Source organism: Diplotaxodon limnothrissa, linkage group LG8 (assembly GCF_057381915.1).
Source record: "Diplotaxodon limnothrissa isolate DT_005_m linkage group LG8, D_limnothrissa_male_GT1.1, whole genome shotgun sequence".
NCBI classification, from domain to species: Eukaryota; Metazoa; Chordata; class Actinopteri; order Cichliformes; family Cichlidae; genus Diplotaxodon; species Diplotaxodon limnothrissa.
The window spans coordinates 1,116,689-1,130,886 of record NC_140603.1 but is presented as its reverse complement, the minus strand read 5'-3'; the positions used below and the strand labels follow the sequence as shown (position 1 = coordinate 1,130,886).

The window sequence follows — 14,198 nt, the reverse complement described above, 5'->3', positions numbered from 1 at the left end:
ATTCTCTCTGTAGGTTCATCATTTTCATTTCCATCAGTCATAGCCAGTCTGCATCAGCATGATACAGACATTGAGATCTGATGTATTGTCAACGTGTTCCTTTCATTTTTTTGAGCAGTGTATTTAGAAACTGGGTGTTCTGGAGACCCACATTTATAAACGTGGCTGTTTTAAACCTCTTTCAGCTGAACGTTTTCCTGCCTCTGTTTAGTACATCAGGACTTGGTAGGGTAGCTCAAATAATTCAAAACATATCGACCATAAAGTCCATTACACAGGAAGTAAATGAACCGGCTGGGTCTCAGCGGCTCCAGCACTTTGGGTCAGCTTCTGTTTTAAATGTGTTATTTAAATAAAACAGAGTAATAACAAATGGTCTTTCTATTCAGACAATGTTCATAATTCCTGTTTGAGGTATATTTATTAAACACAACTTAGTGGGCTTAATATAATATCTGAGTGTATGAATATCGTCTAAATGTAATCGACTCAAGTTCAAACACAGCAGAATCATTTCCTTCCACAGAGTAAGGTGATCCATATTTGACCATGATATCTTTCAGAACATGAGCTGCCAGCTAGTGCTGCTTGTTTTTTCAGTAAAGTTCAGCTGGTTGACGTCTTAGCTTGGTGATACTAGGAGGCTAACATATGCTGGTTAGCTTATGAAACAAGCGTAACTTTATCAACCGCCAGCAGGCTAACACTCAGTTACTATCACTGTTCAAAGGTTTGTTATCATCACACAGCCATCAATGATTCTCCAGTGTTGTTTGACCTCAGCTCGTTGTGTACTTAACACAGACACACATGGACAGCTCAACTCTGAAAGAGAAAACAAGGTCAGATTTGAAGTCGTCCATTTAAAAAGAAAGAAGTCGTATGAACTCTGGAGAGGATCAAAATTAACTCACCTTACTTGTGGAGGTGAAAAGAGGGCGTGTCAGACAGTCAGGAGCCAATCAGGAGAGGGAGAGAGGTTACAGAGGGAAGGCACAGACGAGTAAATGAATAAGAGTCTTTACTTCGATCACTGTCACCTCAAATATGACTCATACCCCGTAGTTTTGCTTTCTCTCATCATGACTGATGTAACAAAAAGTTTGGGGATAACTCCGACGTGGGGACGAGCACAGCATCTGTCTTACCTGAAAAGACTGATTGTTGTGCAGCCATGACTTTTGATCCCAAAAGCAGGTCGAGCAGCCACAACGTGTCACTATGACAGTAACACAAGTACACACAAACAGCTAACCACACACAAACACTTGTGCAGCTCTGGTCCATATCAGGGAATCTCTTGGTGAACTGAGTCATTTGACTTGTTGTAACTGCTCAGAATCAGTTCAGACTTTTTTTAGTCTCCAAATTTTCTCCAACAAAAGCAAATCTTGTCCGACTGTCCAACAGCAGGAGACGATGGAGGAGCTGCTGTTGTTGCTGACCTCAGTCTGCACAGCTTATGCTCAGCACCAAGGTGAGCGAGCCGGTGACTGAAGGTAACGAGGACACAGGTTCTGACTTTGTACTTTTAGTGCTGCACAAAATAATGAGAGTAAGAATGGACGCTATGACGTTTGAAGAATATTTGTAACAGGTTTTCCTCACTTTACAAGCTACAGTTACCACTTTAGATTTTTATCTACAATTTTTTTGTTTCTTTATTGATTCTAATAAAAAGAAATAATCTCCGTCAGATTCAAACAAACACAAAAAGGACATAATGATGTACTTCAAATGCTGAACATTGACAGTGCAACATAGAAAGCTCATCACAGGTTTAACAGAGAAAATGAACCGTTTGAAGCAAAACATTTAAATCTGAGGGTCGGCAAACAGCAGGCAAAGACATCCTGGCGGCGCTGAACTAACCCTCTGAAGCAGCGGGTAACGTCTAACAGTAGCATTTGTCTGGGTAACATTTCAGTCGTCTGCTGCATCCCAGTGTGCGCCTGAAGTTGGTTACCATGGTCCCGTCGTTACCAAAGTCAGACTCCGCCCCACACACATCACAGATAAACTGAAAATGTGGATTGACACATGTGAGAAAATTCCACAGGAGGCACGCGTGTTTGTTGCTTTGAAGACAGCATTTCTTTTTGAATGGAACTCCACTCGCTACGTGGAACTCAAACGGGATGACAACAATGTGAGTCAATGGAAAGCGCAGCGACCGGAAAATCCTTCAGCATCACTCTGACCCGCTCTCCGAGTATCATTCTGGGTCAAGATCAAGACACTTGCGGTGGAGGCTTCAATGCAAAACAGTCCTTTGTAGGAGACCTGACAGATGTTCACCTCTGGGACAAGGAGACCTCTCTGTGTGATGTCAGCTCTGATATGCAGGGTCACTCCTTCACTCCTGGTCAACTGGAAAAACCTGCAGGACCTCATAAATGGCACTGTGTGTGGAACACAGTGACTTTGGTACCCTGTCCTGTTAAGAGCAGTGTTGGTCAAGTTACTTGAAAAAAGTAATCAGTAACTAATTACCGATTACTTCCCCAAAAAAGTAATCCCGTTACTTTACTGATTACTTATTTTCAAAAGTAATTACTTAGTTACTTAGTTACTTTTTAAAAACACGATTTACAACCTGAGTAGGTGATAAAGCGATAGATCTTTCAGCCCAATTCTACTTTCTCTACATAATCCATCATACAAAATGTAATCAAATGGAAAAGTCTCTTTTTAAAACTTGTTTTATTAGTTTTAAGCTTTTAACTTTATGCATCAAGCAAAAATTTAATTATATGCAACATTCTCTCACTGGAAGAAATTAGTTTAACATTTAAACCTATTTTCTGCACATTCCAGCACATAATTTTTTTTTTGTGTGTGTTTACACTCAGTCTTTCAAATAGATGCAAGTAAAACACAGCAGAAAATAAATAAAGTCACAGTCTCAGCGGTCCTGTTGCTCTATTTTCACCTGTAAAGCAGGAGTGGGGCAGGCGGAGGTTTACCCTGGTGCAGGTGTGCTGCGGTCAGTGGAAGAATCCGCGAGTTTCTCTGTGAGTTTCCCATTACGTCGTAGCTACTCGGTGCTTGCTTGGACGTTTAGGGGTTTTTTCGCTGTAAAAAGTTTTCTTCCCACGCACAGCGGACGCTAATGTTTTTGTCACTTTTTATGGAATCAAACTCAAAGTAAGGTCAGTACTTCCACGCTTTAAACGCTGCACGCTCATACTCTCTCCTGCACTCGATATGTGATCCATTGTTGATCTGCACACAGCTGTTGTCACGAACGTCGCACTCGCTTACGTCACTGTCATGAGACATTCTCGCAGAAAAATCACGGTTTTAGTAACGCAGTAACGCAGCGTTCCTACGGGAAAGTAACGGTAATCTAATTACCCTTTTTGCATTAGTAATCCCTTACTTTACTCGTTACTTAAAAAAGTAATCAGATTACAGTAACGCATTACAAGTAACGCGTTACTGCCCATCTCTGGTTAAGAGTGCAGTCAGCCTGCACAGACGTGCTGCACGGTGACTGAAATCCAACCAACCCCTCGCACTCTCACTGTCAGGCTGTACACGAGGACCTCTCGCCCAGCTGGGACAGAAACCCTGATACGTGGAAGAGGATGCATGGACTGAAATCTGTCATCAAACTGCTTTTCATCAGTTACCAAGGAGTGACGTGCCATTTAAAAAGCAGTGTAACATTTCTAAATAACACATGATTAAAAATGACTTTCTTCTTATTGTGCAAATTAATTGCATTATTATAGATTACATTTTTTCTGTTTCTGTGTAGCTCGAAGTTCCATTGAGGTGGAACATTAAAGAGTTATTGTATTGTATTAAGCACAAAATAACTTGCTTTGCCGCAGTACTCAGAAGCTGTTCAAAGTCAGAGAGAGTCAATATGACTTAAGGGGAACAGATTTCTTTAAGAAAAACAAGATGAGGACAAATATAAAGCAGAGATGTGTTTAGAGGAGTTAACCTGTGGAATAGTTATGACAGTGATTTAAAAAGGTGTAGTTCTATTTTTAAACATATTTTTAAACAAGGAAAATGAAGTATTTTAAAAATGTAAAAATATAGTATTAGAAAAATATATAAATCAAGAATGAAAAGACCAAAAAAACAAAACAAAAAAACCCTCTTGATTCTTTTGCTTTGATGTAGTTACTTCTCTAAGGTGGAAAGTTTTTTTTTCTTGTTTGTTTGGTTGGTTTTTGCTTTGTTTTATTCTTTGCTTCGAGCCCTGTGTACAGGAGCTGCATGCAAAAAGATCTTTTGTTAAAGGGTTGGCGTAATAAGCAAATGCTTCAGCCAGTACCTTTTGATTAGCCTTGTCTCATGCTTTCTTGCTTTGTGGCAGATCTTTGTTCTGTCTTCACTGAGATATTTGAATGCTAATCAATAAAATCAAATCAAATCAATCAAAATCAAATCATTGATTTATCAATAATCATGATCCAATACTACAAAGTACTGAATATAAATTTGAAAAGGGTCTACATAATAAACGCATGTAAAAATCCCGTGATTAGTTCGTTATCTCTAGAAACATGAGACATGTTGAGGACGTCATTGAGCCATTGAAATCGGCTGTGTTGGTTTTAAAGCACGGCGACTTTCTCCTCTGTGAACTTCAGATCTCTGTGAAGCTTGAACACATCTAATGGTAATGTCTTTGCTGCTGCCATTGGTTAAAACAAATAAATACAGTCAGATCTACTCCACGCCCTCATCTTTTGACTGTGACCCATCTCGTAGTGACTGCGCTCATGTTTCTGCCATTTTTTTCCACAACAGAATCAAACAAGAAGCCACAAACACTTTATTTCCCCAACAAACATTTTGGTCAAAAAACACTCGTAAGAGGCCAAATCATTTCATCAAACCTGCACACAAACATCTCTGATGTGTGCCAGGACAAGAACAGAAAAACACGACGGAAAGATTCATTAAAAAAAGTTTATTGTCATATTTCCAATCCCAACATCAAAGTTCCAGTAAACTGTAGGACAAATTCAGTAAAACAGACAGAGCACAGAGCTAACAGAAGCCAGCAAACACACAGACAGATACACTGATTCAGGACGTTGGAGAGACTGTTGCATCAGTGATCAGGCTCAACCACACTGACTCACGTGACTGATCCAACTAACGTGGACTCGGCTGAGGTTCAAACCGTTTCAAGAACAGCTCGGTGTGGCCGGTATTTCTGCAGAATTATATAACAATCTAACACAAACTAAGGTACGACTCAGTGCGAGTTGAACATACCGAGTCGTACCTCACACTGTTGCCCCATAAAGAAAATGAAGACTTCCCAAAAGCTACCTGGAGTCGGACGTTTCAATAAAGCAACAGTGGTCCAAACTGAAGAGAGGCTGCAACGAAACAGTGACCCAAAGCAAACGAGTCAAGAAGAGCGACCTGTGACAGCCTGAATGCTCTCCACACATTTTAAACACCCACAAACACCCAATTTGTTCTTGAAGCTTGAAAGAGAAAGGCAACATACGAGAGCTACAACATCTGAACAGAAACTACGCACACGGTTAAAACTGCTTAGTAACAATCCGGGCAGTTCATCATCTACCTGGGCCCGCATTCACAAAGCTCTCCTGCTCTAAAACCTCTAAAGTTTATCTCTTTAAAGTTTGGACTGAAACCTGGGAAGAAGTGAGAATAAACTGTGACAAGGTCTGAAAGAAGAAACACTTGGGAGTGGAGGAGACATGGCGTGAAGATGGAGCGCACACCTACACTCGACAACATTCTGCACGTTCTTCCCTCGCAGGGGAACATGTATGCATTCGGTATCATCTGGGTTACTCACCTTTTTACACTTTAGAGCATTCAATAATAACTGAAGGACGACATGCCAGAGAGCAGTCTCGAAACGTTGGAGCAGCTGCCGATTACCCGCCAGCGCCACGGGGAGTTTACTTCTTCCTGCGACGTGTACAGCGGCTGATGGACACGTGGATACACTGAGGACTCGTCTGCTTGTCCGTCTAACATTTGACTGCGTGCTTGTAGCCTATACAAACATCATACGATAAAGGCAGCGATTAACTAACTGTGCACGCATGCACATGGGTGCTGCACAGGTCCGATATTTACTGGGATAACATTTCTTGGGTTCTCATTCTAGATGCAGTGAGCTAGAGAAATGACAGTGAGCGCCACGCCACTAACACGTCACTAACACGTCACTAACACGTCACTAACACTCCAGTTACTGTGACAAACAAACATGAAGAATCGGTCAGCGTGAGAAACGGAGCGATTTACAAATAATCAGCTAGACGAGGTGATGGTGGGTAAGCATTAGAGAACTATCAGCCCTTTTCAGATGAGTGTGCAAGCTTACTTATGGCTTTTTAGATCATCGTACAGAGACGCACATCACATCAGATAATATTTAAAATTATATGCCTAAGAAAAGTTTAACAGTATGAAGAGGTCGGAGAATTTCACCATCCATCCTTCTCATTGTCACAAATTTATAATGAAACAGTACATCTCACTCACACACACACACACACACACACACTGAGGTAAGAGTAAGTTTTGTCCCTTCTTTGCTTTCAGGTCCTCGGTGAATGTTCCCAAATCTACGAGTCGTCTAACAGGACGGCTGCGATGGTTGTGATTACGAGCCGTGGTCGTAACAATCACTACGGTGGCTTCACTTTCTACATGGGTACCGTTTAAACGGGGACTGAAAACACTATTCACGTGAAAACATCAGATATGTAAAGAGCAGGCCTGAGTACCAGTTGCTGAAATAGCCCTCATAGAAATGCTGTCCAATCAGAAGCCGACCAACACCTTTGACACGGCACAAAAACGTCCGTTTTCTTCGTCCACAGAAACACAGAACGTCTCCACCATGGAAAGAGTTTGAATCGCTGTTTTTTCGGACGCGGCTTCAAGGCCACCACACAGAAAGCTGCGTTTAGCACACATTAACATGTGTGTCACTGATTAAACGTCAGATGTCATTAGTTAAACATGCCAACGTGCTCTAAGGCTACGAGTTTGTTACAATGAACAGATCCGTGCACACCTCCAGATATCAGTCCCAGTTCACACACTGTGAGAACTTTATCAGCTTTAAGAAAACATGCTGTGTGACTGCCTACATGTATCTTACAGCCAGAGTGCTATTCAAACCCATGCTAAATGGCACAACTTGGTTTATAATTAGACAAAGGCACTGGTTAGACTTGAGTGTGATCAGACCTCCAGTTTGAAAAAGGTGTTGGGCTGGAGACTCCAGCTCATACAGCCAACATGTTGTTTGTGTCACTCACCGCGGTATCCTCTGTGTGACAGTACAGTGGCCATCAGATCTCTGAAATATGGACAACTGTTTTCTCTGATTTATAATTGATGAATGCAGAGTGTGGAGAAGCTGTGTTTGTGTGCAGCAGGAGCGTCTGTGATGAAGTTCACTCAGGGAGACGTTTCCATGGACGGGACAGAGCACATTTTGCTTGCTGATGGTTTAAAAATGGTAAATGGTCTGTATTTGTAAAGCGCTTTACTTGGTCCTAAGGACCCCAAAGCGCTTTACACATCCAGTCATCCACCCATTCACACACTGGTGATGGCAGCTACATTGTAGCCACAGCCACCCTGGGGCACTGACAGAGGCGAGGCTGCCGGACACTGGCGTCACCGGGCCCTCTGACCACCACCAGTAGACAACGGCTGTATTGTCCAAGGACACAACGACCGAGACTGTCGGAGCCGGGGCTCAAACCGGCAACCTTCCGATTACAAGACGAACTCCCAACTCTTGAGCCACGATCGCCCACGATCGTTTAACATACATGCCAGGTGTACTTTTGATGAAAGTCAAGCTGAGCAGATGAGGAGGCACAAAGTGAAACAGAGACACATACAGTCCACATGAAAGACTCGCTGCTATTCGCTCACTTTGTGAAACACATGTGGCTGCTTTAAAGCCTTGATGGCCCGAACCTGCATCCCAAACATGAACCCCGGCTGCAGGCTGGACTAGTGTCCTGTCATTAAATCCACCAGCCTGGAGGTGTGGAGATGCTAACAAGATGTTTTGGAAAGTAATTGTTATCACCCTTTAAATATGAATGAAAGTGGAAATTACCACAAATAAATTTGCACTGTTGAAGAGCTTTGGGTAAACAAACTGTTTCTTATTCAAATGGCATTAAAGTTCTCAGGGGTCTCAGGCCACTCTGTACATTTAAAACAACAACAAAATATCATAAAAAATAAAATCTGTCTGTGTTCATCTCATTGCTATAATATAAAACTCCATCTGAGAGAAGACAAACAACAAAATTCAAAGCAGTGAGCAGTTATAGTGATAGCACCTAAGTGCGCTGTGCTGTAAGGCAGCTCGGTTCAACGTCGTCACAGAGAAACAGATGAATTGGTAGAAATGTTTTAAACACGCCTCTTACAGTTTATTGTCAGGACTTCGAGGAAGACCAAGTAACCTCTGAGGGAAGAGATGCAACAAACCAATCGACATTCACAATTTAGAGTCGGTGCCAGCAAGCCCCACAACTACCCCACACTACAGGGTCACTTTACTAACGTTCAGTCTGCAGCTGCTCTCAGGTGTGTAGCATGTTACAGAAACAGCAGCTGTTGCAGGTTCAACCAAACACTGAAACAGCTGCGGCCCACAGACGCTGGCTCACACTGAGCCAACAGGGAGCTTTAGCCTCGTGAGACCCGAACTCTTCCACAGCAGCATTTTTAATTTCTCTTTGATATTTGGTCACATTGTTTTTACATTGATCGGGCCCCAAAGAATTACCAGATTTCTTTCTTTTTTTTTTTTACCTTATTTTTGTTTTTAAGAAACATGAGAGCCACATATGAGGATATTCGTTTAAAATGTTGATAGATTAGTAGCAGTATAATGTCCTCGTGAGTAGATATCAGGCTCCTGTACAGCACAATTCAATATTTTGGTCTAGATAACCCAAAATGTGATGTCCACATATGTGGACGGCAGGTCCTAGGAGGGTAAACCTGTCCTCAAGCTTAGGCCACAGCTAAGCTCAGGAGCTAATTATAAATAGGTACCTTACTAGGAGACAAGTTTGTTTCCTTCTGGCTGTCCCTTTCTACTTTAAGCTATTACTCAAGATTTGGAATAAGTTACATCGTCTTTCTTTAAGTCTTGATTGGAAATCTTCTCATTTTTCTTGACAATAATAAAGAAAATCATCTCTGTAATACAGAAAAGAATACATTTGTTAACTATGCGTCACAGTAACCAGTACTGCCTGTGTACTGGGAGAGAGAGCTCCTCACAGTGATATTAAGGCCCTTTCAGACACGCAGTGAGGTGTAGCTGAACTTCTCCACAGTGAGATCAGTGTGTGAGACAGCTTCAGGCTTCCTGATTGGGAAATGCATCAGTCTAATCATACTGTAAAATAGAAACAGGCGAGCAACAACAAACAGGTCCAGGACACAGAGTCATTCCTCCAGCTGTGCCCGTGTGGATTCAGACGTTACTGTAAATGAGCCGGCCCTTAACATCACAATGCAACAGAAAAGTGAGTGCGTGTCTGAAAGGGACTTAAGCTGTGTGTTATCTGTGTCGTGCACGTCTCCTGATGCTCAGCGTGCGCATACAAAGGCAAAGCTTCTGCTGAGAACGACCCGTCTCAGTCTTTAATAAAAATCCAACTGAAGCAAACTGCCTCCAGACAGCAGCAGTGAGAAACTACAGGAAGCAGGAGAGGATCTAAAGCTTGTTGAATGGCAGTAACATTGACTTTACTTCTTTAAAAAGTCTTGGGCGAGTAGACAAGGATTCGACACCAGGTGTATTCTCATTTTGGACACAGCTAAAGAGAAACCTGAATAACAAAATGTGACGCAGATCTGCCCGAGCCCGAGTCCACTGCAACCAGTCCAGGTGGTTTTGCAGGCGTGAGTGTTTCCAGATGGAGATGACCTCGGGGTGTGCCGCAGGTGCGGGTGTCTGGTTTAGGACTGCTGGCTGTTCCACTGGTTGGCCATAGGCCTGCGGAGCAGCTCCTCCACATGACGAGCCACATCCATGGTGTCCTCGAGATCAAACTCCCCATCGGGATCCAACATGCCGTCAGCCCTGACAGGACAGCAGCGAAGATGGTCAATGGAAAACAATGTTATAGCATCATCATGGATGGTTTACATTCCTGAATGAAGCAGTGACAACAAAGACACCCAAAACCAGTATTGATAGTTTGCATTGTTTACAAACTGTCTGGACTAGGCTGCAGCCTGTAATTCATTATTATCAGGAAGTCCTAAAAACTCCCTGAAACGCCTTCAGCTAATCCAAAATGCTGCAGCAAGAGTCCTGACAGGGACTAGAAAGAGAGAGCAGATTTCTCCTGTTTTAGCTTCCTGTTAAATCCAGAATTCAAAATCCTGCTCCTCACATACAAGGTCTTAAATAATCAGGCCCCATCTTATCTTAATGACCTTGTAGTACCATATCACCCTATTAGAGCACTTCGCTCTCACTCTGCAGGCCTACTTGTTGTTCCTAGAGTATTTAAAAGTAGAATGGGAGGCAGAGCCTTCAGTTTTCAGGCCCCTCTTCTGTGGAACCAGCTTCCAGTTTCCACTCCTGCCTGAGTTATGCTGCATTATGCGTAGGCTGTTTCTTCTTCAGTCACCTTTTTCACTCACTACGTGGTTACATGCCACTCTGCGTTTAATCATCACCATTATTAATCACTGGCTCTTTTCCACAGCGTGTCTTTCTCCCGTCTTCCTGTAGATGGCGCTCCTCCCAGAGCCTGGTTCTGCCACACAGGTTGTTGGTTCAATCCCAGGCTGCTCCAGTCTGCATGTTGCAATATCTTTGGACATGATACTGAGCACCAGCTTTCCCCTGATGCATTTACTGAATGCCAATATTGATCATGTATAATATATCCATTACATATCTATTATAAATATTATTGTTTTAAATATCAGCATGATGATTTTTACCACAGAATTTTGTTGCATGAAGCAATGATCATGTGTACATGCTGTGCTGCCAAACCTCAGTGTTCTTGGTGAATCTGACTTAAGAACAAAACGTTTCCTGGATTTATGAAGGTTATGAAGTACTACTGCACAGCACAAATGTCAAAGGCATTCTGACTAATTTTGTGTTTTCACATGTTTATAAGAGTTTTATTAAACATATGCACACGTGCAAAAAGAAAGCTGCTTACATGGGAGGGTAGACGTTGAAGTTGTTGGGGTGGGTCACAGAGGGAGAAGCAGTCTGGTCCATGAATGCAGTAGCTCCTGCACTGGGTTCAGGGTTCGGGGTGGTGAATCTATCAGAGACATGCCACACTTCACTTTAGCCTACTGCAGCATTACTAAAAGAGCACATTTTACAATGATATTCGTTTTTATTTATATTACTAATATATTTATATTCAGGTTAATATTCAGATAATATTGAGTTGAGTGTTTATAAGTTTTGAGTGCAGATATCAACATTATTCTTATTTTGACTGCAAAAAAAGAGCGAGTGGAGAACGGAGAGAGAACAACATGGTTAAGAAACAGCTGCTGCACATCAACTCTCTTCCACCATCTTCCCAGCCAGCAAGCTAACGCCAAGCTAGAAAACCAGTGATGTTACTGGTGCAGTGTACATTTTCACCACTAGATGTCAGCAGACTACAATCCAGTTACTGTAGCTGCTGTTCACCTGTAGTGAGTGCAGGCTGTCAGTCAGCTGTCAGCATATATCCTATTTACTGTGGTGGACGCTGTTAATGTAAGAAGTTTGATACTGAGGTGAGCTGCTGAGGAAATCCTGAACTTCAGGTGTTGCTGTTCTTGCTTCTGTTGAACATGACAACCGTGCTCTAAGGTCACATTTTGCCGTTAATGCAACTTTTTTTGATCTAACATTGTTTGGCTTGGACACTTAAACAACAAACTCTCATACGAGGTGAATGTAATCAGTGTCTCGTTGCCAGCTGCCCAGCAACAGCAGGGACACATGTCTAAACTGGAGGTAATTAACAACAAGTAACGGTAACGGTATGAAGATGTTTCTGCACGGTTTCATGTGTTAGAGCCTCAGGTAGGCAGGAATAACACGGAGGTGTCAGTGAGCGAGGAGGCAGGTGAGGAAAACGGAGACATGATGTCATAACTATCACTGTGCAGAACTATAACTTATATTTAAACCTAGTTAAGTAACGTAATGCATTAAAGGAACGTTTAAGAAGATTAGTTTTACATTAAATTATAGTGTTAGCGATCTTTATAGCTGCTAGTAAAGTTATGACTAACACAGAAATACTCTGCTGGGTCGTAGCGTTTTCTGCTTGAAATTTTAATCCTGCTCAACAAAAATAAGGAAAACAAAAGGTGCAGATACAAAGCTTCACATGTGGGAGTGACAAACTGACACAAAGGTAGCAGATTTCCTGTGGCAGTTTGACACAGAGACACTTACTCTGGCACGACTTGTTTGATCTGTGGTTTCACATATCCATCAACTGCTTTTGCTGGTAAGAACAAAACAAAAGATAAAATAAAACAGTAGATATGTGTTATGGTAACAGTGAAGTGTCGATGTTAAAAATGAGCTGACACATACAAAGTGGGGGGGTGTAGTACTTGGCGAAGACTTCGTCTTTGGGCCGGTCAGGATACAGATACAGGAGATGGTTCAGGTCACTGATGCGGTCAGCCAGCGAGCGAATAGAGAAGTCCTTGGTTGTGTAAGGCAGCAGATTCCAGACCAGCCTCTCACCTACACAAAAGAACCGAGGATTGCAGTGATCGCATGCAAAAGGACGGACGCAGAGACAGCGTCTCATAATCATCAGTGGGCTTTGTGCCACGCTGAGTGTTTCTGTGTGGACATGACACTCAAGGACAAGTTCACAGGCTGTGACTGACAGAAGAAGATCAACCTGTGTCTCCAGCAGAGCAAAAGCTTCATGTGGACTTTTTGAAAGTGTGTTTTGTGTGGCAGCAGTGCATTGTATATGTAACAGAGCCAGAAAGCAGAGCCACTGCGTACCTGATTTGTTGGGGTTTTCTGCCACCCAGGCGATGGTGATGCCTCCAATCTCAGAGTCGCTGAACCGCAGCAGGAAAGTGCCGTTGGGTTTGGACATCAGCATGTCCTGTGCCTGCTGCTTGTTTACAAAGCCCAGAATGGCCCTGCGGACACACACAGTTACACACTAAAACACCACCGGTGCACTGTCACAAGTGCACTGTGCTGCCCTCACCCCACCAGCTCTGCTACAGCACAAAGCTCGTTTAAAGCTGACAGTCGAGATCATTTTTCAATCTATCATACAAGACAAATCTTCATTCCAGATTCTCGCAGAAGGAACATAAATAAAAGTGATTACCCATCATTCCAGTGAGGCTTCAGGTGTTTCTTCATAAGCTCTACTACTCCATCAAACCACTGCCAGAAGGTGAAGTTGCGTCCAGGTAAGCTTTCCTGTGTAAAACACATTTCTTCAGTGGGTTCATATGCACACTGCTTATGACCTTTATGTTTCCAATGATATGATGCTGCTTCCTGATTGTCTCTGCAGCCTTAAAAAGGAAACCTCTCCAGTCTAAAACTATGGAAAAGTCCACTTTTACTTAGGAAGTAAGAGAACAAGTAGCAACCAGGTGCTGCTAATCAAATGTGCGTGATTAAGTGATGACCAGAAAGTGTGAGCACCTCGACAAAAGCAGAAGATTTGGACGTATGCTGGTCTAGAGCATCAGGGTGTGTGCTAATACAAACACAATCTTCCCAGGAGCGGATGTCCAATCAAATTCACACCAGGCCCAGACCACGCAAGAATCACAAAAACAAAACAAACCCAGAGCTACGTGTCCGTCAGCTTGTTGCTCCAACTCTTTTATTTACACGTAGTTTACACTGTAAATATACTTTTATTCTTTGATTTCGCTCGGTTGTGTTCTCATTCGTTTTGGCTTCTAAACAGAGAGTGTTTCACCTTGTGTGAGCACGTGTGCTGAAATTATAATAAAAATCCTCGTATCCTTGAATCATGATGATGGATTGAGGCAGCTTTTCACAAAAGCGCACGCACGCACACTTTAAAGCAGTGGTTCCCAAACCTTTTTTGCTGCGCCCCCCTTTCTTTTCAAGAAAAATGTTCGCGCCCCCCGCCTGCACGTGCGCACGCACACATCCTCCAACCACACACGCCCATATT

The 14,198-nt window shown here is 42.7% G+C and overlaps 1 protein-coding gene across 1 annotated transcript in view; it reads right to left on the bottom strand.

The window, feature by feature from the left end:
- Positions 1-4,919: 4,919 nt before the first annotated feature.
- LOC146626088 (signal transducer and activator of transcription 5B-like) overlaps positions 4,920-14,198 on the bottom strand; it is a 54,730-nt gene continuing 45,451 nt past the window's right edge. Inside the window, exons 14-19 of the mRNA XM_085361141.1 lie at positions 13,368-13,462; positions 13,028-13,170; positions 12,599-12,754; positions 12,455-12,506; positions 11,205-11,312; positions 4,920-10,099 (exon numbers count right to left, since the gene is read on the bottom strand). Coding sequence (XP_085217267.1) covers positions 9,976-10,099; positions 11,205-11,312; positions 12,455-12,506; positions 12,599-12,754; positions 13,028-13,170; positions 13,368-13,462 — 678 coding nt within the window. The 3' untranslated portion in view covers positions 4,920-9,975. The remainder of the gene's footprint in view (positions 10,100-11,204; positions 11,313-12,454; positions 12,507-12,598; positions 12,755-13,027; positions 13,171-13,367; positions 13,463-14,198) is intronic.